Source organism: Hyperolius riggenbachi, chromosome 3 (genome assembly GCF_040937935.1).
Source record: "Hyperolius riggenbachi isolate aHypRig1 chromosome 3, aHypRig1.pri, whole genome shotgun sequence".
NCBI classification, from domain to species: domain Eukaryota; kingdom Metazoa; phylum Chordata; class Amphibia; order Anura; family Hyperoliidae; genus Hyperolius; species Hyperolius riggenbachi.
In genome coordinates, this window is record NC_090648.1 from 52,623,914 (window position 1) to 52,649,315 (window position 25,402).

General features: G+C 46.2%; 1 protein-coding gene across 1 annotated transcript in view; it reads right to left on the reverse strand.

Annotated features, from left to right (window-relative positions):
- Positions 1 to 25,112, reverse strand: part of LOC137562604 (venom factor-like) — a 278,606-nt gene extending 253,494 nt beyond the window's left edge. The window contains exons 1-4 of the mRNA XM_068274108.1: positions 25,010 to 25,112; positions 15,355 to 15,541; positions 14,560 to 14,722; positions 681 to 751 (exon numbers count right to left, since the gene is read on the reverse strand). Coding sequence (XP_068130209.1) covers positions 681 to 751; positions 14,560 to 14,722; positions 15,355 to 15,541; positions 25,010 to 25,074 — 486 coding nt within the window. The 5' untranslated portion in view covers positions 25,075 to 25,112. The remainder of the gene's footprint in view (positions 1 to 680; positions 752 to 14,559; positions 14,723 to 15,354; positions 15,542 to 25,009) is intronic.
- Between the last annotated feature and the right edge of the window lie 290 nt (positions 25,113 to 25,402).

The following is a 25,402-nucleotide window of genomic DNA, read 5'->3' on the forward strand; positions in this document are numbered from 1 at the left end:
AGCAATGTGTTCTGTTGCTATACAAATTGAAGGAGCAATGTCAGATGGGAGCAGGGTAGGTGGATCGAACAATGCACTAGACTGAATTAACCATCCCATGATGTATTCCCTTACCCAGTTTTACATCCCAGGAGCCTATAGGCAGAGATGTCCTGGCACCCTAGGCTTTGCCCTTCATGAACCTAACCCCTCCCCCCCACCCCAAATGCAACGCAAGTGTGCTGGCTGGCCCAGCTGTCACTTTTCCTTTACTTACCTTGCCCATAATAAGTAGCTACTGGTGGCCCTTAGCATTAGGTAGCCAGAGGTACCCTCAGTATTAAGTAGCTAGAGGTGCCCCCTCGCTGAAGGGAAATCTCGTTAGTGAAATGCCCAGAGATGGGTGAGTAATCTCTCCTCTACATTCTCATCAGGACTCTGCATACGGAAGGTGGGAGGGAGGCACTAGGGGAGAGGAGTGATCTGCCTTTCCAACATCAGGCGCCTGTAGGCATGTGCCTGCTGTGTCTTACGGTAAATCCAGCCCTGCACCCAACCCCAACAGAAAGTGTATGTAAAACATTTCTCAGACCTTGCTAAACACCAATTTGCACAACTAGGTATATTTGTGAGGGGTTTATCTGGGAAGGTTGTGAAGCAGAGACCTGTGACGGAGAAAGAAAAACAAACAACGGTCTTACCAGGATGTGCACTGCTACTGGCTTGCTGATTGGCTTCAGATCAGGTGTCATGGTGAAGACCCGGTAGTTAACTAAATAGGAGGAGAAAAGAAATAGAAGTTTTGTGTTAGATGGCATGATGCAGTGTGTGAATATACAAAGTGTTAATAATACAAATCACAGTATTCTACAAAGTCACTGTACACCACTTCACAGTTGACACAATACACATTGGATCCATCTGAAAATGGTGCCTGCGAATAATGGCGCACGGTGTTGCCGCTAATCTGTTTGCCGCTTATCGCTATTTAACGTTAAAGCCTTATTGTTATTTAACGTTAAAGCCTTATCGCTATTTAGTGTTAACACACAGAACCCTCTCTGTACCTATCCCTAACCCCTAACCCCCCCTGGTGGTGCTTAACCCTAGCCACCCCCCTGGTGGTGCCTAACCCTAACACCCCCCTGGTGGTGCCTAACCCTAACCACCCCCCTGGTGGTGCCTAACCCTAACACCCCCCTGGTGGTGCCTAACCCTAACACCCCCCTGGTGGTGCCTAACCCTAAGACCCCCCCGGTGGTGCCTAACCCTAAGACCCCCCAGTGGTGCCTAACCCTAACCACCCCCTTGGTGGTGCCTAACCCTAACCACCCCCCTGGTGGTGCCTAACCCTAACTACCCCCCTGGTGGTGCCTAGCCCTAACCACCCCCCTGGTGGTGCCTAACCCTAAGACCCCCCTGGTGGTGCCTAACCCTAAGACCCCCCCAGTGGTGCCTAACACTAACCTTGACAGTGTTACATTAAATCCATTCACCGTTTTGCAGTTAAATAACGTCTGCAGTTTGGCTTATGTAGGGCGCTATTGATAAATAACGTTACTGTGGGCAATAACGTCTGCTGTTTGGCAAATGAACGGCACTATTGATAAATAACGTTAGTGTGTGCCACTATTGATAAATAACGTTAGTGTGTGCCACTATTGAGTGTTAGTGGGTGGTGGAGCACTCCTCTGAGAGATCAGGCTTGATGTGCCACGGCGTTTCTGGCAACACTCCAGAATCTGAGCAGTAGATAGAAGGATGGTGCCGGCTTCATCCTTCTATCTATGTGTGCCACTATTGATAAATAACGTTAGTGTGTGCCATTTTTCTTCTTTTTTCCCTGTGCGCCATTATTATGCAGTACTAACGATAAATAGCGATAAGCGTATCTTTTTAATGCTGCATCATTTTTATGCATAGGCGCTGTGCGCCATTATTCACTGATCCGATACACATTACATATAATAATATTGTTTCTTGCTTTTTTTTTTACTAAAATGTTCTTCAAATATCAGTTAAATGTCAACTGGGGTAAAACGTAACACATATCGGGACAAAAGGCCACCTGAAAATATTGCAGCAGAACCACTTGAAGTGAACCTGAGGTGAAAATAAACTAATTAACAATTTTATCTATCATCTTACTCCTAAAAATAACTTTTTTTTAGATAACCCATGGTTTTATTTCATGTCATTTACAAAGTAAATTTAATGTTTTATTGTATCTGCTTAATGGCAGTCTCTCAAGAATCCCAGAGCTAAAATCTATGAACTGTTGACCTTTTTTATCTATCCTCTGCTCTTAGAAGTTGTTCTCTGCCAGGGAATGTTTTATGGCCGTAATTCCTTTATTAGTGAAGGTTATGCTATACAATTCAACAAGGGTTCAACAAGAGAGAAGCTGTCACTTACACACCTGAAGATTAACTCTTTCAGGCAGTAAAAGAAAAATAGCTAAGTTGTTAATATGTTTAGCACTGTACATACACATGTTTATCTCAACATGTCACATGTCCCCTCAGGCATGCTTTAAGTACCCTCCCTATTATAGAAACACATTGCATCCATTTTCCCAAATCTGAGAAACAAAAAAAAAACACGATCCCCCTTCCCTCCAGAATATTGTTCAATCACGTCTTCCCTCATCCACCAATAATGCCGCAGAAATACTGTCAGAATCGAAATTGAAGATTTTCAGAAGATTTAAAGTGAGTCTGAAGCCAGCGTTAAAAAACAAAAAACAGATATTCGCCTAAGGAGAGGGAAGGCTCTGGGTCCTATAGAGCCTCCCTGCTCCTCTCCTGGTCCTGTAGTTCCTGTACTGGCTTCCCAGTAAGCAGGCTCCAGCCTATGGTTCAATGGGTCTGAGACTGCTCTTTCTTCCACCGCAAGAGGCATCGTCAGTCTGCGGGAACCTGAGTGCTCACGACGACGGGCCATTCCATACTGTGCATGTGCGAGTGCGCTCTCTTGCGTACTCACGCATGCGCAGTACAGAGCACCATGTCTTCGGGAGCACTCAGGTTCCCGAAGACTGCCGAAGCCTCCCATGGTGGAAGAAAGAGGAGTCTCTGACCCATTCGACTCATGGGCTGGAGCCTGCTAACTGGGAAGCCAGGACAGGAACTACGGGACCAGGAGAGGAGCAGGAAGGCTCTATAGCAGGGGTCTTAAACTCAATTTACCTGGGGGCCGCAGGAGGCAAAGTCAGGATGAGGCTGGGCCGCATAAGGGATTTCACAAAAAAGTCAATTTGTATGATTACTTATCAGTGGCTGAGAAGATGCAGTCATTAGAACAATTGTGCAGAGAGCAGAAGGCTTTTTCTCTCTGCACCCTTAGTTGTCAGTCTCTCAGGACAGGAAAAATAACTCCTCCCCCCATGGGGCCCCCTGATGCTTCTGGGCCTCTCTGCGGCTGCATCCCTTGCAGGGTGTATTGTTACGCCCCTGATGTCAACCTAACATCCCCCTGGTCCTGGGCACCAAAGGTTGGGAAAAGCCTCCGTATCATTGAATTGCTCTAGAAAGGGGTGGGGGGGCTTTGCCATCCCTCTTGTGCAGTGTGTACCTCCAATCTTATAGACCATGCGGTTTAGTATGGTACAAGGTATGGATACGGTATGGATACACGTGCTTATTGGCTTCATATTCACTGGGTAATACCAGTCCTAGAGGATGGAGTGGGTGGGGGGAAAGGCATTGGGCAGGAGATGTATAAGGATATGTGCACATGCATGCAATGTTTGCCTATTCCTTTCAATGGAGCTCTGCAGTAGCAGATGGTTAAAGCTCTAAAGGTCTGATAACTCACAAATGTGGGTGTCTGCTGCCATTCATCTTCTACTTTTGTGATTGTGGCAACACTGAGGCCAGGAACGCAATGTGAAAACCTTGGATTAGTAAATTAAGATCATCTGTAATGTGACGTGTGCAAAAAAGGGAAAGCTGCAGTCGGATCCCTTTATTTGTGTTAGTAGTGGTCATATGTCACTGTTCCTGGGTCCCTCAAACTCCCCCCCTTCCCCATGCCTATGATCCTAAGGGAAGGGGGGTTAAATATTCACCATGCCCTGGGGAAACAGTAAATTCGGGCGCCTGAGGCTAGTGGACAAATCGGGCGCCGCCATTCACTTCTATAATAAATATCGTTTAATGGGCGCCCGGTAGGAAAAAAGGGCGCCGGAGAAAACTAACGTTTTAAAAGCGGCGCCCGGAGACTTAATGTTTTATTACTGTTTCTCATGATTACACATTATTTAATGATCTATACATGTTTAAATATTATTTTTAAACGAAAACCAGTACAATATTTTCCCCAAACATTATTTTTAAACGAAAAACATTACTTTTTTTTTTTTACATTATTTTTAAACGAAAAAAATTACAGGGGGTCTTAGGTTTAGGCACCAACAGGGGGGTCTTAGGTTTAGGCACCAACAGGGGGGTCTTAGGTTTAGGCACCAACAGGGGGTCTTAGGTTTAGGCACCAACAGGGGGTCTTAGGTTTAGGCACCAACAGGGGGGTCTTAGGTTTAGGCACCAACAGGGGGGTCTTAGGTTTAGGCACTAACAGGGGGGTCTTAGGTTTAGGCACCAACAGGGGGGTCTTAGGTTTAGGCACTAACAGGGGGGTCTAGGGGTTAGGGGTAGGTACAGGGAGGGTTACTTAGGCACCAACAGGGGGGGTCTTAGGTTTAGGCATCAACAGGGGGGTCTAGGGGTTAGGGGTAGGTACAGGGAGGGTTACTTAGTAATTTTTTTTTTAAACGTTATTATGCGTTTCATTCTTTAAACAAAAGATTAACGTTTTTACAATTGCCGATTTAATACATATTATTTAATGATTTATAACGTTTAAAAACATTACTTTTAAACGAAATACATTTTTAAACGTAATCCATGTTTATCGTTAAAAACCCGGCGCCCTTTTTTCCCATCGCCCCTTTTTAACGTACGCGAGCCTGGTACTACCCTTCTACATCCTGATTAGGAGAAATAGTGGTCCAGAGCTCAGCCACACCTCCCGGAAGACAGCCTTATTTGGCTGTGGCTATGGTTTGACTTCTTATGTCTCATGAGGGTAATCAGTGAGGGAAATTACCTAGAATCAACAGTAGCTATATTGGTTGGATCATTCTAGAGCAGGGGTCTCAAACTCGCAGGCCCTCGATACAATATTTTGTGGCCCTCGCCGGCAAAAGCTTCCTCATAGTTCACTTCTGTGCTCCCAAGTAATCCACCGCATCCCCGCCACTAAACGAGGGCTGCAGAGCCCCCAAATCGCCCGGGGGGCAATCCGCCGGCATTTCCTGGAAGGGGCAGAGCTTTCAGCTTCAGCTCTGCCCCTCCTGACGTCAATCGCCGCACGGATCGCTGCCTCTCCCCGCCCCTCTCTGTGAAGGAAGAGTAAGAGGGGCGAGCAGAGGTGGCGGTGCGCCGCGATTGTGAAATTCCTTATGCGGCCCAGCCTCATCCTGACTTTGCCTCCTGCAGCCCCCAGGTAAATTGAGTTTGAGACCCCTGTTCTAGAGGATTGGAGAAAAAGGATAAAAAGTATTGTGACTGCACAGCATCTTCTACAGCAGACTCTCAACCAGGGTTCCCTGGAACCCCAGGGTTCCTTGAGTACTCCTTGGCTCCCCACATCGTGGGGATGTATATTGGAGCTCACTATAATAGGCGGTACTGTAACAAGAAGCACTAAATTAGGGGCTTAGGAGGTCGTATAATGAGTGACAGTGTAATAGGGGTAGTGAAATAAACAGCCACACATACTTTTAAAGACCACGCCTCCTGCAAAATAAATGCGGGGGTTCCTCGTCGAGATCAAAAATTTTTTTGCAGGTGTTCCTTGAGATCCAAAAGCTATTTGCAGGGTTCCTCCAGGGTAGAAAGTTTGAGAAAGGCTGATCTACAGTGCATAGAGGATTATATAACTCACAGCAATCACGTGACTGTGAAAGGATCATAATTCTTTTTAGGTGCTGAGTTGCTGAGCCTTACTGTTAAAGGACTATCCTTTCCTTCCTAGCAAGTTGTAGGACAGAATAAAGTTGAGATTAGGATATGGAGTTTAATTAATATGGTGACAAAGAAGGAATGTTGTGTCTACCGAGTATAGGGGTGTCCTGAGTCTTAAGCCTCAGGTGTCAGATCTCCTCCTCTGATCTCAGCTGGATAAATAAGGTATAGGACTGAGGAGGAGACCTGACACCTGAAGTGGAGAGCTGAGAAGGAGACCTGACAATTGAGGAGACCTGGTACTTGAAAGTAATGCTTGAGGAGGAGACCTCAAACCTGATTAGGAGGGCTGAGGATGTGATCTTACATTGGAGAACATGTGCTGAGGTTGAGTAGGAAGGCTTCAGAAGTGATCTGACATCTGAGGAGAAGACCTGACCTGTGAGGTGGAGAGCTAAGAAGCAACCATGATACCCGAGGCTGAGGGCTGGAGACAGGAGAGGACTGGGACCTTTTGGCCTGGAGGGAAAACACAAACTAGAGGCCCATTTTCACGGCAGCCCGGGCCCAAATTTCATCACACGCGTGCCCCACGTGCTATATGCCAAAAGTCACATGGGAAATACAGCAAGGACACATGAGGGACAGCGTGACAGGTAAAGTATAATGCACTGGCAATGGGGGTGGGGGGCACATAAAACATTTTGAGTTACAGCGGCCAGGGTTTCCGTCGCGTTCATTGTTTGTGATTATCACTGGATCGACCACATCAGCCCGAGATTTCCCAGCATCTCAGAACGATACTTTCAACCAATTTCCACCCGAAATCAAACAGATATTTTCCCACGGACCCTGCAGGCAAGCCTCTGCTCTGCATCATGCTGTTTATATTTACCAACTTGCCCACCCTCTAATTACTCTGTAATTAGGCATTGATTTCCCTCAGCCAGCCTAGTGGTTCACATTGCCTTATACAAAAGCATGTACCAGGCACTGTACCAGCCCTAAATCATTAAATGAGAGGCAGCCTGAGGGGAAATTTCCCCCCTTCCCCCCTGGCCAGTCCTCCCCTGGCTGGAGAGGAATTCTATGTTTGAGAAAGAAAAGTAGAACCATACATAGTGGAGGGTATAATGCAAGAAGAAGGAGATGTGATATTTTGATAATGTCCAAAAATTGACACCCGATCCCAGTAGAAAGTTGCAGATCTCACAGAGACACAATGGCAGCAACAAGGGTCGTTAGAGAGCAGCAGAGCCTAGGAACCATCATGATAAAGATCTGGCTCTGTGAAAGGCATTTCAAAAGCCCTGTTCATTCTGGCTGCAAAGGTCAGTACAGTAAGATAAAGTTATTGGTCCTCAGAATAATCACAACCTTTGGGCTGTATTTTTTAACGTAAACATTTAGGAATTTCTGTGCTTTACTGGAAATGATTAAGAAATAACAAACTTTACCCACTTGCCTAATTATTTGGTTTTCTATAACGATATCTGTGAGGACTTAGGATTAGCAAACAAGTCAAGGAACGTGTCATGTTTGTGCGGTTTTTAGAGCGCTGGTAGTCAAACACTCAACTACTAAAGGTCGAATGTAAAAAATGTCTCTGTGCAATGCACAGACCTAGCACATTACACAATATATTATATTGCACGCAATGGGGCTGATTCACAAAGCTTTTCTGTCAAATGATCTCACCATACTTATTAACTCACAATTTTTCTCTCCTTAAATGACTCAGTCTCCCTGCACACTGCAAATCCGTTTTGCAACTCTGATTCTGTTTCCAATTACGATTTGCAATTTCCGATTTTCCCTGAATGCAATCAACAGAAAAACAGAGGAAAAAACGCAGCGTGCAGTAAAGATTAAAAATCAGAATCGGAATCGGATGTAAAAACCGATTAGAAATTGGAATCGGAATCGCATGCAGTGTGCAAAGAGCCTTAAAGGGACTCTGAGTTCTAAATAAAAACGAAATTGGTACTCACATGGGGCTTTCTGCAAGTGTAGGTCAGGAGGTCCCTTGGTGTCCATCTGGCTTTTCCCCCAGGGCCTGGTCAGAAATGGCTCCCTGGCGGCTCCCGGCGACACTGGGCCCGAGTGTCGGGCTCCTTCTTTCTGAAACGTCACGTCTGTCATCACCACGCTGGCTGCCTCGCTTCATCACGGCTGCCGGCGTGACAGTACTGCGCGATTAAATCAGGTACGCATAGTACTGTCACGCCGGCAACCGTGATGACGCGAGGCAGCCGGCGTGGTGACGACAGACGTGACGTTTCAGGAAGAAGGAGCCCGACACTTGGGCCCAGTGTCGCCGGGAGCCGCCAGGGAGCCATTTCTGACCAGGCCCTGGGAGAAGAGCCAGATGGACGCCGAGGGACCTCCCGACCTACACTGGGCTGCAGAAAGCCCCAGGTGAGTACCAATTTTGTTTTTATTTAGAGCGCGGAGTCCCTTTAAAGAGAATCTGTAAGGTAAAAAGTGCCCCTATGGGATACTTACCTCGCGAGGGGGAAGTCTTTGGATCCTAATGAGGCTTTCCCCGTCCTCCTCACCCTCCAAAATCCAGCGCTGTCAGCCGCTGAAAATCCGCCTGGTCTCCTGGATCATAACAATCCTGTGTTAGTCTCACAAAGATGCAGTAGTGGCTTTCCTTCTGGCACAGCCGGAAATAGCAGAGCCCGATCAGATCCACTCTACTATGCATGCATGCTGCACGAGGCTTACGCAAGATCGCTATGATCCTGGAGCCCAGGCGGATTTTCGGCATCTGACAGCGCTGGATCCCGGAGGGTGAAGAGAACAGGGGAAGCCTCATTAGGATCCAGAGGCTTCCCCCTGCCGAGGTAAGTATCCCATAGGGTCTCTTTTTATCTATTTTAACCACTTAATGACAAGCTGACTTATAAAAATGTCCTGCTAGAGCCTCTTAACCTTCCTGGCGGTAACCCCGTAGTTCGGGGTAAGCAGCGCAGGAGGTTTTCTCAGGCCCTACTGGGCCGATTTACTTAATTTTTTTTTTGCTGGACGCAGCTAGCACTTTGCTAGCTGCGCTAGCACACCGATCGCCGCCGCCCCGCGCTCGATCGCCGCTATCCGTCGCGGCGCGCGGCCCCCCCCCGACCCCGTGCGCTGCCTGGCCAATCAGTGCCAGGCAGAGCCGAGGGGTGGATCGGGACTCCCAATGACGTCACAACGTCGCTGACGTCTGTGACGTTATCCCGCCCCGTCGCCGTGGGGGAAGCCCTCCAGGAAATCCCGTTCTTTGAACGGGATTTCCTGATCGGAGATCGCCGAAGGCAATCGAAGCGGGCGGCTATAATGTAGCGAGCCCTGGGCTCGCTACATGATTTAAAAAAAAAAAAAACTGCTGCGCTGCCTCCTGGCGGAATTTTGTATACCGCCAGGAGGGTTAATGGCTCCAGGATGTTTTTATAAGTCAGACGGTGCTGCTGCTGCTGTGCGCGCTCCCATGCGTGCACGTACATTCTCGTGCACGTGCACATGAAAATAGTAAAGAAAAAAAAAAAAAAAGAAAAAATACACCTTTAATTCCAAATAATATATTGTCACCATACTTTGTACTAGGGACATAATTAAAATCGTGTGATAACCAAAACAAATAGGCAGATAAAATGTGTGGGTTTTATGTACAGTAGCAGTGTTTATATTAAAACTATAGCTGATTGCCCGGCGTTGCCCGGGTATGTATTTGGCTGGTGTTGGCTCCGCCTACTTTTTCTAACCCTAACACACAATTACTCACTGACCAAGTTTGTGAGCTTTGCGGTCTTTGGTATCAATAATCTGCATTGAAATCTGAGTGGCTGTTTGTGGCTCCACCCCCTTTTCAGAATTTGAACCCCAGTCACCCAATAACCAACTGTACCAGGTTTGAGGCCTGTGCCATTATCAGTTCAAGAATGGTAGCAATTAAATATTCCCCTTGAAAAGCAACAGGTGAAGTTTGATTCACTTTTGTAGGCTCCACCCACTTTTCTGAATATTAATCCCAGTCACCCAGTGACCAACTGTGCAAAGTTTAAAAACCCTGCCATTAACAGAATGGCTGCAGTTTACATTTTCGTAGTGACATTTGTATTTGTCTCCACCCACTGATGACCCGGCGTTGCCCGGGTATGTATTTGACTGGTGTTAGCTCCGCCCACTTTCTAACCCTAACACACAAACACTCAATGACCAAGTTTGTGAGCTTTGGGGACCTTGGCATCAATAATTTGTATATTACCATAGAAATTAAACAAATCAGCTGTTTGTGGCTTCACCCCTCTCCAGCATTTGAACCCCAGTCACCCAATGTAAAAATGGCAGCAATTTAAATATTCCACTTGAAAATCAACAGGTGAATTTTGATTGGCTATTATAGGCTCAACCCACTTCCCTGAATATTAATCTCAGTCACTCAGTGACCATCTGGGCAAAGATTGGGAACACTGAAATAAACAGTGTAAGAAGGGCTGCAGTTTACACTTTCCCAGTGAAATTTGTTTGTGGCTCTGCCGACTTTTTGTAACCTGGACACAAAGTCACTACTCAATGCCCAAGTTTGTGAGTTTTGGGGTCCTTGACATCAATAATTTGTATTTTCCCATGAAATGAAACAAATCTGATTCACTGTTTGTGGCTCTGTCCCCTTTTCTGAATTTGAACCTCAGTGACCCAATGACCAACTGTACCAGGTTTGAGGCTTGTGCCATTCACGGTGCAAGAATGGCAGCAATTTTAATATTCTCCTTGAAAAGTGACATGTGATTTTTGATTGGCATTTTAGGCTCCACCCACTTTTCTGAATATTAATCCCAGTCACCCAGTAACCAGCTATGCTAAGTTTGAGAACCCTGTCATTAACAGTGAAGAAGGGCTGCAGTTTACAATTTCCCAGAAAAATCTGTTTTTAACTCCACCCACTTCTTGTAACCTTGACACACAGTCACTACTCAATGACCAAGTTTGTGAGCTTTTGGGATCCTGGCATAAAAATTGTGGTAATGGAAGCAGTTTATCCAGAAAAGAAATCTGGCTGTTTTTGGCTCCACCCCTTTACTGAATTTGAACCCCAAACACTTAACGACCGACTGTAGCAGGTTTGAGGCCTCTGCTATTAACAGTGTGAGAATGGCTGCAGTTTCAATATTCCCCTTGAAAATCAATAGTTGAATGTTGATTGGCTCTTGTAGGCTCCACCTGCTTTTCCTAATAATAATCCTAGTCACCCAGTGACCAACTGTGTGAAGTTTGAGAACCCTACCATTAACAGTGTAAGAAAAGCTGCAGTTTACATTTCCCCATGTAAAAAGTTAGTTGTTTTTGGCTCCGCCCACTATTTCTAATGTTGACATACAGTCACTTAATGACCAAGTTTATGAGCTTTGGGGTTTTTGGCATCAATAAGTTGCATTTTACCATTGAAATGAAACAAATCTGATTGGCTGTTTTTGGCCCGCTCCCTTTAGAATTTAAACCCCAGTCTCCCAGTGACTGACTGTAGCAGATGTTAGGCCTCTGCCATTAAGAGTGCATGAATGGCAGCAATGTAAATATTCCCCTTGAAAATCAAAAGGTGAATTTTGATTGGCTGCTGTAGGCTCCACCCACTTTTCTGAATATTAGTCCCAGTCACCCAGTGGCCAATTGTGTCACGTTTGAGAACGTAACAGAATAACAATAACAGAATGGCTGAAATCAATCTAACAAATCTGATTGGCTGTTTGTGGCTCCACCCCTTTAGTGATTTTGGACCCCAGTCACCCAATGACTGACTGTATCAGGTTTGAGGCCTCTGCCACTAACAGTGTAAGAATGGTAGCAATGTGAATATTCCCCTTGAAAATCAATAGGTACATTTTCATTGGCTGTTGTAGGCTCCACCCACATTTCTGAATATTCATCCCAGTCACCCAGTGGCCAATTGTGTAAAGTTTGGGAACCCTGCAATGTAAAAAATGAAGTTGTTGGCACCGCCCACTTTTTCTAACCTTGACATACAGTCACTCAATTATCAAGTTTATCAGCTTTGGGGTCCTTGGTATCAATACTTTGTATATTCCTATTGAAAAATAAACAAATCTGGCTGTTTGTGGCTTCGCCCCCTTCCTGAATTAGGACCCTAGTCACCCAGTGACCAACTGTACCAGGTTTGAGGCATCTGCTTTTACCAGTATAAGAGAATGGTAGCAGATGAAATATTCCCTTTGAAAATCAAAAGGTGAATTTTTATTGGCTGTTGTAGGCTCCACCCACCTTCCAAAATCTTAATCTGTCACCCAATGACCAACTGTGCAAAGTTTGAGAACATGCGTACGTTAAAAAGGGGCGCTGGGAAAAAAGGGCGCCGGGTTTTAAACGATAAACATGGATAACGTTCAAAAATATAATGTACTATATTTCGTTTAAAAATAATGTTTTATAAAGTTATAAATCATTAAATAATGTGCATGAAATTGGCAATTGTGAAAACGTTAATCTTCAGTGAAACGTATAATAACGTTTAAAAAAAAATAGTAAGTAACCCTCCCTGTACCTACCCCTAACCCCTAGACCCCTGTGTTGGTGCCTAAACCTAAGACCCCCCTGGTGGTGCCTAAACCTAAGACTCCCCTGATGGTGCCTAAACCTAAGACTCCCCTGGTGGTGCCTAAACCTAAGACTCCCCTGGTGGTGCCTAAACCTAAGACTCCCCTGGTGGTGCCTAAACCTAAGACCCCCCTGTTGATGCCTAAACCTAAGACCCCCCTGGTGGTGCCTAAACCTAAGACCCCCCTGTGATAAGCATTAATAACGTGTGAAAAAAATATTGTGCTGTTTTTCGTTTAAAAATAATGTTTTAAAAAAGATTGTACTGTTTTTCGTTTAAAAATAATGTTTAAAAAAATTATAAATCATAAAATAATGTGTAATCATGAGAAGCAGTTATAAAACAGTAAAAGTCTCCGGGCGCCGCTTATAAAACGTTATTTTTCTCCGGCGCCCTTTTTTCCTGTCGGGCGCCCATTAAACGATATTTATTATGGGAGTGAATGGCGGCACCCGATTTGTCCACTTGCCTCAGGCGCCCGAATTTACTGTTCCCTGAGAACATTGCCATTAACGGTGTAAGAATGGCTGCAGTTTACATTTTCCCATTTAAAATGAACGGCTGAAATTTGATTGGCTGTTTTATGGTCCGCCCACTTTTCCTGGATTTGTAACCTCAGACACCAAGTGACCAACTGTGCCAAGTGTGGGGACTCTGGCTTGATTACTGTGAGAATGGCAGCCTTTTACATTTTTTCCATTGACTTGAATGGGTGGAATCTGATTTGCTGTTTTTAGCTCCGCCCAGGTGTGCAGGGGGGCTGCAAGACCCCCAGAACATGTCATCCCAGGTAGTAAGGGATCTGTGTACCAAGTTTCGTTCAAATCGGTCAAGCCGTTTTCGCGTGATCGCGGCACATACACACACACACACACACACACACACACACACACACACACACACACACACACACACACACACACACACACACACACACACACACACACACACACACACACACACACACACACACACACACACACACACACACACACACACACACACACACACACACACACTGTATACACACACACACTGTATACACACACACACTGTATACACACACACACACACGATTTTATATATATAGATAAAGGCCCTGTTCACACTTGTGGTTCGAGTCCGCAAGTGTCCGGGGGTCCGGGGGCCGCAAAGACACCGTACGGGTCTCTGCGGTGGCCACAAGTTGCCACAAGTTGCGGATCCGGAATGTATCAGTTCCGGCTACAATAAAGTAGCCGGAACTAGACACATTGCAGTGCCAGAAAGGCACCGCAAGCATGGGGGATACCGACGTGTAGTCTGGGCCCCCCAAGTGGCATAGGACCGGTGCTGGAAGCATCCGGTCCTATTGCCAGTGTGATGAGAAACATCCTTTTTTCATTGCACAGCATGGCCGCATGTTCGGGTCAGGATCCGGCCCGGGTCCGCAGCCGCACGGGGACATACGGCAAAAATGGAGCAAGTTGGAAAAAAGCCGGATCGTCCCGGAGCTGCGTTCCCGGATCGGATCCGGACAGTCGTACGAGTGTGAATGGATACATTGATTAACAATGTATCCATTCACCATCCTCGTAGGCTCCGGGCACACTCTGTTCTTCATACACACACGCTACATGGTTGCCTAGAAACGTGGCCGCGTGTATGACGTCTGATATGCATGCCCCTTACTAGGAAGCCATGTGGGGCTCGCATGTCTGTAGAGCGGAATGCACCCGGAGCAGCAGAGGACAAGCGGACATTAGGGGAGACAGTGCCAGGGGTTTTGTTGCACTCGTCAATCATCCAGAAATTGCACGCCGTACCGCCGCACACACGATCGAGCAAGTTGGTCCAACATTTTGCAGCATGTGCGATCGACTTATGCAACCAATTTTGTCCTGAAATTATTCGCATTGTCAATCGGGCATGCACTTGGCGGCACAGATTTTGATTTGAATCGGATAGTCAATCGGCCGCCAAGTCAAAGTCAATTGTTAAGGTGTATACTGGCAGCTAAAGCAGTGATGTTTATACCTGTAGATCCGGGAGTATAGATGGGTTTATCGGTCTGTATAAATATATATCCGCTTTGATAGGAGACCAGAACGACTTTTTCTTCTTTGCAGTTAGGAGAATCCACAATGACATAGACATACTGCTTCTTGTTTGGGTCCTTGTCCAAATCTTTAGAAGGAACCTACAGGAGATTCAAAACACCGTAAACTCAAGACTCTAACTATACATTTTCAAGAAGACTTTTTGTGAGCCTTCTGTATATACATGTCCTGACATCTGAAACCTGTTATGGTAGATAGTTTGGTAGGAAGGCTGCAGATCATGTGACTGCTATACTGCTATGGAGTAGTGATGTAGCAAACATTACATTTTCAGTTCGCAAAACGGCTTGTTCGCAGCGGGCTACATAGACTTAAATGGCAGGTGAAATGTCACTGACGTTAGTGGTTGAAATAGCAAAGCCCCCTTACGTGCTAGAACCACCAAATTTGCAGGGTATGTGCAGGTGGACAGTGGGTATAAGAGGAAAAAAATGTTTTCAAAAGACCTTATAGTTTTTGAGAAAATCAATGTTAAAATTAGAGGGGAAAAGTAGAAAAATTACTGCGGTGAAAGGACAGATAATGTATTAACATGTATATAAATGCATTTTTTTTTAATATACCGTAAGTTCAGAGTATGGGAAATGAAAAAAAAATAATGTGGGGTTTTAGAGTGGAATTTTTGAGTTTAGTTCCTCTTTAAGTTGTTGTTTTTTTCAATGATGCTGTTTTCCTACCCCTAGATTGTCAATCGGCCAAATGAAAAACTCACCAAGAATTTGGTTGTTCCCAAGAAACCATTGTTGTTGTTGACGGCCATGGGTCCCTCAGCTAATTTTGCTTTTTTCTTAGGGTAGTCGTAGATTCTGATATGGCCATTTATCTCTGTCCCGTGTCCATCTACTATGAAGGTCTCCTCGCTGTCTATACGTAGGACGTTAGATGTTATCAGAGAGCACCTGTATGAGTAAGAAATGCAATATGTGAGGATATGTTAACTAGATGGATCAAACAAACAGAAAGGGAGACAGGAGATAAAATCAGGGACCAAAGGAGTGTAATGTGATTGAGGTCTGGAACCCACTAGAGTGATTTTTTGAGCATTTAGGGCTGGTGCACACCAAAACCCGCTAGCAGATCCGCAAAATGCTAGCAGATTTTTAAACGCTTTTTTTTATTTTTATGAGGCGTTTTGCTAGCGTTTTGCGGATTGCTGCTGCGGTTTTCAGTATAGTAAATTTCATATATTGTTACAGTAAAGCTGTTACTGAACAGCTTCTGTAACAAAAACGCCTGCAAAACCGCTCTGAACAGGCGTTTTTCAGAGCGGTTTGCGTTTTTCCTATACTTAACATTGAGGCAGAAACGCATCCGAAATCCAAAAAATGCCTCACCCAGGCATTTTTCGTTTCTGCAAAACGCCTGCCGCTCTAGTGTGCACCACCCCATTGAGATACATTGACCAAGCAGATCCGCAGCCGCAAGCGGATCTGAAAACGCCCAAAAAGCCGCTCGGTGTGCACCAGCCCTTAGGGAGAGCTTTAAAGAGACTCTGAAGCAAGAATAAATCTCGCTTCAGAGCTCATAGTTAGCAGGGGAATGTGTGCCCCTGCTAAACCGCCGCTATCGCGCCGCTAAACAGGGGTCCCTTCACCCCCAAACCCACCCCCGCAAACGTTAGTCGTGGAATTGGTCGTTCCTGGAGGCAGGGGCGGGGGAGGGCTCGCCGCCTCTCCCCCGCCCCTCTCAGTGAAGGAAGACTGAGAGGGGCGGGGGAGAGGCGGAGATACGCGCTGACAGACGCGCGTGGGGCAGGGCTGCAGCGGTTAGCCCTGCCCCAAACAGGAAGCGCTCCCCCGCTGCACCGAGGGGATTTGGGGGTGAAGGGACCCCCGTTAAGCCGCGGGATAGCGGCGGTTTAGCAGGGGCACACATGCCCCGGCTAACTATGAGGTCTGAAGCCAGATTTATTCTCGCTTCAGACTCTCTTTAAATCAATAGCGATTTCCCTAAACACTCTGCTGATGTAAATAAATGTAACAAATACCACAGTAGCGATTACGATTAGCAAAATCCCAATCGCAGGGCATGCAGCATTGTGGGAGCGTTTGCGCTTCAATGTAAAGTATTGAAGCGCTGGCAAATCGCTCATGGATCGCTACACATAGCAATTTTTAGTGCGATTGCAAACTGTACATAAAATTATAATAAGTTGAAAGGACCAATCAAAATTAAAATCGCTACCAGGGATGGTCGTAGTCAGCCAACTTCACTACGCTGGAACTACGCGTAGTTTTGCGCAAAAAAAATAATCAAATAATTGCTTTGCATGCATTTTGTAGACTACGCGTTAAAATTCGCAATTACGCGTAGAGCAAATCGTAGTGTATGCGGAAAAATGTATGCATTAATTCCTCTATAATGCTTGTACCAGGAACTCTTCTATGCGTACATTCCCCTTTCCAATGCGTACATTTGTAAGCATACAATCGTACGTGGGAAAATAGACGCGAATAACGCATTCGTACTTTACGCGTAAATTTGTAAGCGTAGTTTTGAAACGCCGCCTACGAACTACAATGCGTAGATGCGAACTATGATGCGTAGATGCGAACTACGATGCGTAAATTCGCACCGGCGTAGTTTCTGCTCATCCCTGATCGCTACACAATCGCTGGCAAAAAGTGTACACTTTTTTAAAATTGCTCCCAAAAGCGCTGGAAAACGCTCATGAAAACGCTTACAAAACGCTAATTAAAAACTCTAGTGATTGCGCTAGCGATTTGCGAATTGTAGTGGGTTCCAGGCCTGAGACAATGCTTATTGGGATAAACAAAGGTATGAAAGAGTACCTGAGCTGAAGCTCAGATACAAAACTAGATAATTATCTACAGAGAGGGAAGCCTGAGGGGCCTTTCACACCGGGCCGCTGCGGTATTTTTATTGCACCCCACCGCCGGGCAATGAAAGTCTGTGGAGACTTTTATACTTTCACGTTACAACGCGACGGAAGTGATGTTTTCGCCACAGGTCCAGAACTACGTTACCGCACATCTTCTGCGGCGAGCTGCGTCGGCCCAAAAGTCATGTTAGTATTTGGTGACGCTGGGATTTTTTTTAAAAAATTACCGACGTCTCGGCGAGCGTGCGCAGAAGCATATTTTTCCAAAAAGCTCCCATGCACGTCCGCATACCCCCAAGCAGGAAGTGACCACAAGCGCACGTCACTTCCTGATTGGCCCAGTGCCAGATGGGGAATACCGAGTAGTAACGCAGTAATCCCCGAGGGCCTGTTTTTATCGGTGCTGTGCGGCGCAGCTGCCACACCGCCAGCTTGCAGTGTGAAATCCGCCTTAGGAGCCTATTGAGGCTTCCCTCAGTGCTCTGAAGTCCACCGTTGCTGAGTGCGGCTTCCCTGAAGATTAGCGACAAGGCTATGTCGCTAATCATATCGGGGCCGCCCAGCTCCTCCTCCTGCAGCGTGGCCACGTGTGCCCGTCCGCGCGGTAAGCTAAAACCACTGATACATGAGCAGCTCCATGCTACTGTGCATATGTGGTAGGGGTTGGGTACCATCAAAATATTTGCGGGGGAGGGGCACTGAATTCTAGTTACGCCCCCTGCATGTGCCTATCACAGTCTAGGGCCAATTTAGGGGAAAAGCCAATTAATGTATCTGCATATTTTGGAGATGTGGGAGTGCCTAGAGGCACAGACATGGGGAGAACATACATACTCCATGCAGATAGTGCCCTAGCTGGGATTTAAACAAGGGTCACAATGCTTACTTATGGACAAACGGACGCAGCAGAATGTGTATTCTCGATCACATCCTTGCCATAAATTGCGTAAGAATACCTGTAGATGGATTCAGATTTGCACTGTGTTTAAAGTAACTTTCATCTTCAAGGGACCTGTCCCTGAGCAGATGCCGTGGGCAGGGCCGGATTTACCATAAGGCACCGTAGGCAGATGCCAACAGGCGCCCGATAAGGTAAAGGCGGCTTTCCTTCCTCTAGTGTTCGCCTCCCTCCTTCTCTATGCAGAGTCCCAAGTGGAGCAGAAATGAGAGGTTAGTCACCCTGCTCTTGGGATTCCACTGATGAGATTTCCCTTCAATCAGGACCACCTCTAGCTACCCAATACTGAGGTTCCTCTAGCTGCCTAACACTTGGGGGCACCTCTAGTTATTTAATACTGAGGGTACCTCTGACTGCTTAATGCTAAGAGGCACCTGTAGCTACCAATGACAGCAGGGAAGTAACAATAGAGGCTGCAGCCCCTGCACCCATGGGGGGTCATTTTGGTGGGCTGAACGGGTCGGAGCATGAAGGGATAGCCACAGCCACACATCAGCGGGGAGGGGGGACACCCCCCCCCCAACCTTGGGCTCTCCCCTCAGCACTCCCCTTAAGCATCAATCAGTGTCTGTGAAGGCGGCGCTGCCTGCACAGACACTGATTGATGCTGGAGGGGAGCGCAGAGGGGAGAGCCCGAGGTGAGGGGGACCGTCCCCCCTCCCCGTCGATGTGTGGCCAAGGCTTTCCCCTCATGCTGCCTACGACCCCTCCAGCCCCCCAAAACGGCCCTGAGCGGGTCGGGGGGGACATCAGAATTTCTGCAGGGGGGCCCGGTGGTTCCTAGTTACGCCCCTGTATGACAGGCAAGGGAAATAAGGGACAGCTGGGGCAGCCAGCACACTTGTGGTGCAGTTTGTGGCAGTGCTGGGCCGAAATTACGCATGAGCGTAATTACGCATCGTAATTCAATGTAAATTTACGCGTAAGCCCTACGCGTAACTTACGGTCTTACGAGTAATTATTTACGCGTAAGCAGTAAAGTGGTATCGTAATTACACTGTCTACCGTAATTGCTAGGTATGCGTAATTTTACGAACACTTACGCGTAATTACTAACGGAAAAACTCCTTTTTTCTAAGAGTGGCCAATCAGTCAACATCGTAAGCAACCAATAGTATCTTCTCCCGCCCTTCAGTATAAGCGTACGTTTTGACGCATACGAATGATATGTACGCAATAACTGTCACATTGACGGCTATTGCGTACATATCGTCTGTATGCGTCAAAAAATACGCATTAATGGGTATTACGGCACTACGCGTAACATCATAGTGTAAGCGCCTACATTACGGTATCCTTACGCGTAACTGCGTAAGTTTACGCGTAATTACAGTGATGTACCGTAGATAATTTCCTACGCCGTAACCGTAATTGCGTAATGCGTAATAGCGTAAAATTACGCGTAATGATCCGTAAGCGTAGATTTTTCCATTACGACCAGCACTGGTTTGTGGGGGTTTTGTAGGGGGAAACCTTAGCACGCGGCAGATCACGTGATAACTGCTGTGATAGCAGTTATCACGCTTTTGTGAATCGAGCCCAATGTGTGTATGGTGCAAGTCACGCAAACTATGCCACATGCATTAGACAGTTTCCATAACACCCAGTAAAATTAAATGCACTCACTGCACCCAAACATTTTACCATTTTTTTTTGTAAATAGATCCCAACATTTCACTGAATTGAATGAAAATGTATTGGGCAGCAGTAGAGCACGATCTGCTGAAATCTTCTCTAAATTCTAGCAGCACACACGTAATTATGATCGGCCAATGACTGGTAGGGAAGCTCTTATACTACACGGAAGTGGTGAAATTGGCCAGACATCGGCCAATCAAAATTAGATGTTTGTGCCAGTCTTATAGTATTCAATATCTGTTGACCCTCATATTACATGGAGGTGGTAAAATTGGTCAGTGATTGGCCAATCATAATTGAAGGAAGTGTGTACCAGGCTGTAACCACTTAAGGACCAGAGGTTTATACCCCCCTAGTGACCAGGTCATTTTTTACAATTTGGCACTTCACAACTTTAACTATTTATTGCTCGGTCATACAACTTAGCACCCAAATGAATTTTACCTCCTTTTTTTCTCACAAATAGAGCTTTCTTTTGAAGGTCTCTGATTGCTGCCAAGTTTTTTTTATTATTATTATTATTAATTAAAAAAAAGTTGTTTTTTTTTTATAAAAAAAGAATATTTTTTTTATCCCCTCCCCCTCCAAATTAGCCCTACATTACATACACTATACATTACATACATAGGAATTAGATTGTGAGCCGCTCAGAGGGACAGTTCAGTGACAAGGCTGTTCTTTGCACAGTGCTGCGATCTAGAGCACCCAGGTTTTTTTTTATCATTTAAATGTAATAACAGCCTGCCAGCCCCAATCATGAGCTGGCAGGCTGATCGCCACCCTGTGTTTACTGCAGGGAACGTGCACGCACAAGCTCGTTCCCTGCAAATCGTGCCTCTCGTGAGATGACACCATGTGGCGTGACTGAGGAATGAGAGAACCCCTCTGCAGCCGCCATATTGCGTTAGGCGATCGTAGAGAGGTTAATATCTAATCATGCAGAGTGGTACAAAGTGTACACACATCCAATTTTTATATTAAAATATTCCATGTAGGCTGAGGGGAAACAGATTTTAGATACTATGAACTGACACTGCATGTAAAGGTAAGCCCGCACGCAGCATGGACGTGGCAAAATTGCCCAATCAAATGGCCATTGGCCAGTCAGAATTGGATGTGTGTATGCACCCTTAGAACAGGTAAGCAGTTTAAAACTGGAATATACAGACACCTACAATAACTAGTTGAGTAGTGTATGGCCAGCTTGAGCCACGCAAATTGCGTCATCCATCTCCACATTCTTTTCCAGTTTCATGCTTGGCACACACATTCAATCTTGATTGGCCAATGTTATCACTTCCATGTAATTGTGTAGGTAAGCTCTCATAATAGACGGGAGTGGTAAAATTGGCCAATCAAGGATAGATGTGTGTAGGCACCTACAGGTGGCAACACACGATACAATAAAATGATCCGCTGTTATGGACTATCAATAAAAAAACATATGTTGTCCCAAAAAATCAAAAGCTTTTTTTTTTGGGGGGGGGGGGGGGGGGGTGTTAATATAAGTTGATTGGGATTGGTTCTGATCAATTTTTATGAAAATTGAATGGTGTGTGGTAGATTATCAATATATTACTGTACAGACCAAAGCAATTTTTTTACAGTTTTCAATCTTTTTTTTTTTTCATAACTGGAGAAAAAATTAACACACCTGTGTGATACATTGGTCAGATTTTTTGAATGTTACAATCAGTCAGAAACATGGATTGTAATTTTTAAATAGAAGAAAGCAAAGTTTTATAAAAGTAATACCTTTTAAAGGAATCATCAATCAAAATTGGTTGCCCCACTGTAACGATTGTGTAATTCTTTCCGTGGTCAGCGCACAAGATGCGCGCTGACACTGCGGAAATCCTCCACAAGCGTATAATCTGAGAGAACCCAGTAATGGTGCTATGCACCTGTAGAGGGGGATTCCTGCCGGCAGATGGAGCTGTGGAGTGCAGAGGAACAGATCCTCTGCACAGCCACAGATGCCAGATAGGAATTGTACGAGAGGAAGCAATGCAGGGCAAGATAGCCCTTAAAGAGAGAGAGCACAGAGACAGGGTGTATGTGTGTGCACCAATCTAGTCGCCAACCAGCGACGGTGAACACACAGCAGCAGAAACAAAGTAGGAATGCAATCGCGAGAGAGACGATTGCCAGAAGGGACACAAGACTGAGCAGGACAGAGCACGAAAGTAGCAAAGGCACAGCAAACAACAATAAGAAGGTAAGGAAAATAACAAACGCTAGCTAAACATGAACACCGCACTCATTCGCAACAGCGAACGCGTTTCGGCACGATCACCGCGTGTTAGGCACCCAGTGATAAGCGTGCCACCCTAACTAACCACAAGTAATATAAATGAACACAAATAGACTGAGACCGACAGAATGAACGCTTGCGAAAGCAAGCGATCAACACAGACAAACAGGTTGCGTAGACGCTTGCTAATCGGTTGCCTCACACCAGGCAACAGCAGGCGCAAACACAGGACAAGACAGACAGATGAGTGCAGCCAGTAGCCACCGCGGCTTTGGTCTACACTCCAGGAACTCAGGCACGGAAGATCCACCGCTGCTACCGCTAGAGCGAGTGCGATCCAAGCAGACAAACAGATGGGGCTACCAGTAGCAACCGCTGCTCTGGTTAGCACCCCCAGACAGACAGAACGATTTCCTGTCGACCGCCGCTGGCGGCAGGACAATCGCAGCAGAGAGACAACACAGGCAAAACAGATAATGCAACCTGACTGCACTAGAGGAGCTGCCTAGTAAAGTCCCAAGGAATTACTCTAAGATAACCTTTAACAAACAAACAGGGCTGATACTCCAGGAGAGTTCATCAGTAACAAACCATCATGACCAGCAAAGGATTGTGGGATCACATGGTATTTATGCTGCAAGCCTTCAAGGGAGGCGACTAGGCAATTTGCATGACAAATGTATGCAAATTCCTCAGCAGCAGAGCAGGTCTGAAACTTGCAAGTGAAGACAGGTCTCTCTTCCAGAGACCTGCAGCCCACAGACTTGAGGAATGGTCAAACAGCTGTCTGCCTGTGCAGCCAGCTGAGCGGATCATTACACCCATGATATACTTACCCGAGTCTTCCTCCAGCCCCTTGCAGCTGACATGTCCCTCGCAGCATCTCCGCACGCAACCGCCGGCCCTGGGTCCCCAACGGTGCAAAGGCCGACGTCAAGGTGGTCTTCTACTGCGTGCTGTCAATCAAGTCCACATTGTCCACAGCATACTACGCAGGCGCAGAACTACTGCCTGCGCAGTACACCGCGGACAACATGGACTTGATTGACAGTGGTGCTCGTGCAGGCGGGGACACCGGACCGGCAGCTGTGTGAGGAGATGCTGCGCGGGACTCGTGGGACATGTCAGCTGCAAGGGGCTGGAGGAAGCCCTGGGTAAGTATATCATGGGGCAGCCAATTTTGATTGTTGATTCCCCCTTAATGACCGCCTAACGCCGATAGGCGTCGGCAGGTCGCAGTGGTGTTTCCGAACGAGCGGCCGTTCCATGTCAGTTCACGGAGGGTGTCTCCGTGAACAGCCTGTGAGCCTCCAATCGCGGATCGCAGGCGAAATGTAAACACACGGGGAAGAAATACCCTGTGTTTACATCATACGGCGCGTACAGCGCAGCAGCGCCATAAAGGAGATCGGCGATCCCCGGCCTCTGATTGGCCGGGGATCGCCGGCATCTGATAGGCTGAAGCCTATCAGAGGCGGTACAGGGCGGATCGCCGTCCTGTGCCGCCCATGGAGCGAAGGGGAGAGAGGGAAGGAGAGTGAGGGGGGAATAGCGCTGCGGAGGGGGGCTTTGAGGAGCTCCCCCCCCCCCCCGCTAGGCCACACAGAGCAGCGGTGATCAGACCCCCCCAGCAGGACATCCCCCTAGCGGGGAAAAAAGGGGTGAAGTCTGATCGCCCTGCCTGCCTGCTGATCTGTGCTGCGGGCTGGAAAGCCCACGCAGCACAGATCAGTGAAATATCCCCTGGTCCTTAAGTGGTAAATGGCTAACTGATAGAGTTAAATGATGTAAGCTTTCTGGGATCTAGTCCCCTTCTTCTGGCATATGTCCAGATGTTAGCTGAAGTAAAACACTGATGCTGGTAAATAGTAAACACGAAAATGACAGTTTACTTTTTTCGTGTTTACTATTTACCTGCATCAGTGTTTTACTTCAGCTAACGTCTGGAAATATGCCTGAAAAAAGGGGACTAGATCCCAGAAAGCTTGCATAATTTAACTCTATCAGCTAGTCATTGAAAGGTATTATTTTTACAAAACGTTTTTGTTTTTTCTACCTACTTAATTTGTTTAGCTAACACGGTACAGTCTCTTTTTTGAATTGAAAAGAAATTTTAAAAAGTGTATGGTGTGTGGTGGCCACCTTTAAGGTGGCCACTAACTGTCTAATTTCTAGCGAAAAATCGTTCGAGCGATCAGAAATTCTGATCGGACGAAAAATCGTTCACTACACCATCAACTAACTAATCTTTGCTTCCTATCTATCACGACCACCAAGAAAATCCAAATTTTCGTTCGACGAAAATTCATTCAGGCGACATTTTTTTCACTCGTTCATAATCGATTGTGTCCACCAATGGAGATTATTTACAACCAATCCGATCAGAATTTCTGATCGCTCGAACGATTTTTCGCTAGAAATTGGATCGTTAGTGGCCAGCTTTAGATAGATCAGCATCCAGAAAACTACGGCACAATCCAGGCACATTCCCCCAGTATATCTCTTCTGTCTCCAGACACAACACATTCCTTACAGAAACATAAGCTATTAATTTATCCAGTTCCACCAATAACTTCACCTGGTGGTTGAGGTTTCTCCAACCCAAAAACGCTATAATCTATCCTAAATTTGCCTCAAGCACCAAGATGTTTTGATATGAAGCAAGCCATACTCACGATTGTGCATAGGAGGACCCAGCCAGGAGACCCAGCAGTATGACACACAGAGCTTTTCCCCCCATGATGCCAGTAGGGGTATGAGAAGTCTTGGAGAACAGGGGGTTTTATAGAGGGACACTGGAGGCCAGTGAGAACCTTGTCCAAATAACCCTTTTTAATCAGTAACTGTGATGCAAAGAAACCAGCGGGACAAACAAAAAGCTGATTGACAAATAGAAGAGTGTCCACAGCACTTACGGGAAAATACGCCCAGGCAGCACATGAAAGGATTGCACAATGATGAAAGGGCTTTACCTGAGAATGAGGAATCAGACAAGTTAATGTTCACAGCAGGATTGATAGATCTAATCAAATGGCTTGCTATACTTCGGAAATAGTGGCAACGTTAAC